At 35.4% G+C, this 2,226-nt stretch overlaps 1 protein-coding gene across 1 annotated transcript; it reads right to left on the bottom strand.

The window, feature by feature from the left end:
• Positions 1-613: 613 nt before the first annotated feature.
• Positions 614-1,084, bottom strand: LOC127854635 (uncharacterized). Its single transcript, XM_052389698.1, has one exon. It carries the CDS (start codon positions 1,082-1,084, stop codon positions 614-616), a length of 471 nt encoding a protein of 156 aa, XP_052245658.1.
• Positions 1,085-2,226: the final 1,142 nt, after the last annotated feature.

The following is a 2,226-nucleotide window of genomic DNA, read 5'->3' as shown; positions in this document are numbered from 1 at the left end:
TCGATTTCCCCGTGAATTACAGATTTCGTCTACTGAGGCCCAGCCACTGGAAATATCGGGTGAACAAAAATCAAAATCAATAGCACTATTGAAAAAATCGAATGGAATATAATCATAATGATTACCAGTTCTAGCATTCCAATCACCTGCGATTAGTACTTTACCATACTGTTTAAAATTAAACACATCGTTATACAAAACATCAAATAAGTCGCTATCGACAATATTAGCAATAGGTGAATCGTCAGACCATAAATAAAGCCCACATAGATAAATATCGGTATTTAAAGAGAATTATGTTTTGTCAATTTTAAGCCAAACAATAGTATCGAAAAAAATTTTTTACGATTGAAATACCTTCGGACAATTTTTCATTTATGTAAACAACAATTCCTCCACTATTTCTTTTAGCATTTCTGTGTCTAAACTTGCGATATAAATTATGACATAAATAACCATCAATATTTATTTCAGAGAAGTTATTAGTCCATGTTTCAGAAAGAATAGTAATATCACTGCTTTTTATCAAATCAATAAATTATTGTTCAGTAATTTTATCATTAGTTAGACCGTTACAATTCCAAACGAGGATATTTCCACTCTCCGACAACCGTTACTTCTTCTGCATTGGTTTTCCGTCGACATATAGCGTATCGTAAGCAAGCCATGCTCTCTTTCCGGCATCACGCGCGGCCTTTAACTGGGGAAACAGTTTGCGTCTGCGCTCGACGATCTCAGGTGGGAACTGCTCTCTAATGGAAAAGTTCGTGTCCTTCAAGAGGTGGCCCTGTTTTCGAATGGATTCCCTGTCCTTGAAGTTAGCGAACTTGCAGACAATCATTCGGCTGCGATTTTGATTCTGGTCAGAATTCTTGGCTCCGATTCGATGCGCCCGTTCAATGACCATCGAGTTGACCAGGTCTTGAGCAAGCTGCAACTTGTCAATGATAAACGATCGAACCTTTGCTTCGACATCCTGTGGTCGTTCATTTTCAGGTTCTTTTATGCCCCCGAATAAAAGATTATTCCGCATGCTTTGGGACTTCAAATATGTGATTTCGTCACGTAGCTCTGAATTCTGCATATAAACGTAAAGGTATTTTAATAAGTGTACATGTTTTCCTCGGGAAGATATGTTTCCTTTTTATATTTAAGCAAAAAGACTTTAACTTGGCATTGGAAAATACACTGTTCGATACCTTTTGGAAATTCTTGACAGTATTGAAGTAAAGACCCTGCATTTCCACATTATCCAGACATTTATCATTGAGTTGATCGCGTCGGGTTTTCTTCTCTTGTTTTCTTTGTAAACCTGCAGATGGGTAAACGTCAGATGAGATTGATAACTTGTTTGATGTTGTTTATTTTGCAGTAGACATACCTAGACTGTTTTATTAGCTTTGATAGTTTGCTCTTTTCAGCTTCATGATGGTAAATATTGTTATTGCATGGGTGGTATACTGTTATGTTATGGTACGTCCTTGCTCATCATCTGCATCGGGACGGTAAATGGTGTTATTGACATGTGAAGGCATGCCTTCTGTTAATTGTGTTGTTAATTTGTCAACTGCACTCATATGGACATGTTTATATCCTTTGGGAATGGAATCGCTTTTGTTATTTAAGTTGTTTCCTTGTTCAATCCCTTCCGAATGGTAAATTGTGTAGTTCGTGTTTGAAGTTTTATGCGTTACGTTTGCGTGTTGGTGTTTTGCGTGATTTCAACTGCATTGGATTTGTTATTTGTTCGCTTGGCTTGACGTTCCTTTCTATAAACTATTCTTGAAAAAGTAAGTGATAATAAAAGGATTGACGTTCCGTCTATAAGCTATTCTTGAAATAGTGAGTTATATTAAAAAGATTGATTTTAAAAAACAACATAAAACATTCTGCACTGTAGTACCCGATGTTTTTATGGTGTAACTACTTAGAAAATTATTGGAGCGGAAATGTCGGATAGGTGCGGCAATTGTTGAACAAATAGCCATACCACGTGACATAGCTTCGATAAATGCGTGTATAAATGAAACAAGCGAATGACATGATAATTATAAACAAGAATAAACTTTATTGCAAAAATATATACAGTTGTGATATTTTGTTTTGTTTTTGGAAAGTATATATTTCATATTCTAATTGAATTGAAAACCTTTCTCGTGTCGGTAAAATTGTTTCGAAGTAAAATCAATGGTCTCTGTTATTTTTAACAATGTATATTACACTTCG

Source organism: Dreissena polymorpha, chromosome 13, assembly GCF_020536995.1.
Source record: "Dreissena polymorpha isolate Duluth1 chromosome 13, UMN_Dpol_1.0, whole genome shotgun sequence".
Taxonomy (NCBI): domain Eukaryota; kingdom Metazoa; phylum Mollusca; class Bivalvia; order Myida; family Dreissenidae; genus Dreissena; species Dreissena polymorpha.
Note: the sequence above shows the minus strand (reverse complement) of the source record. Positions and strands in the feature narration are given on the sequence as shown.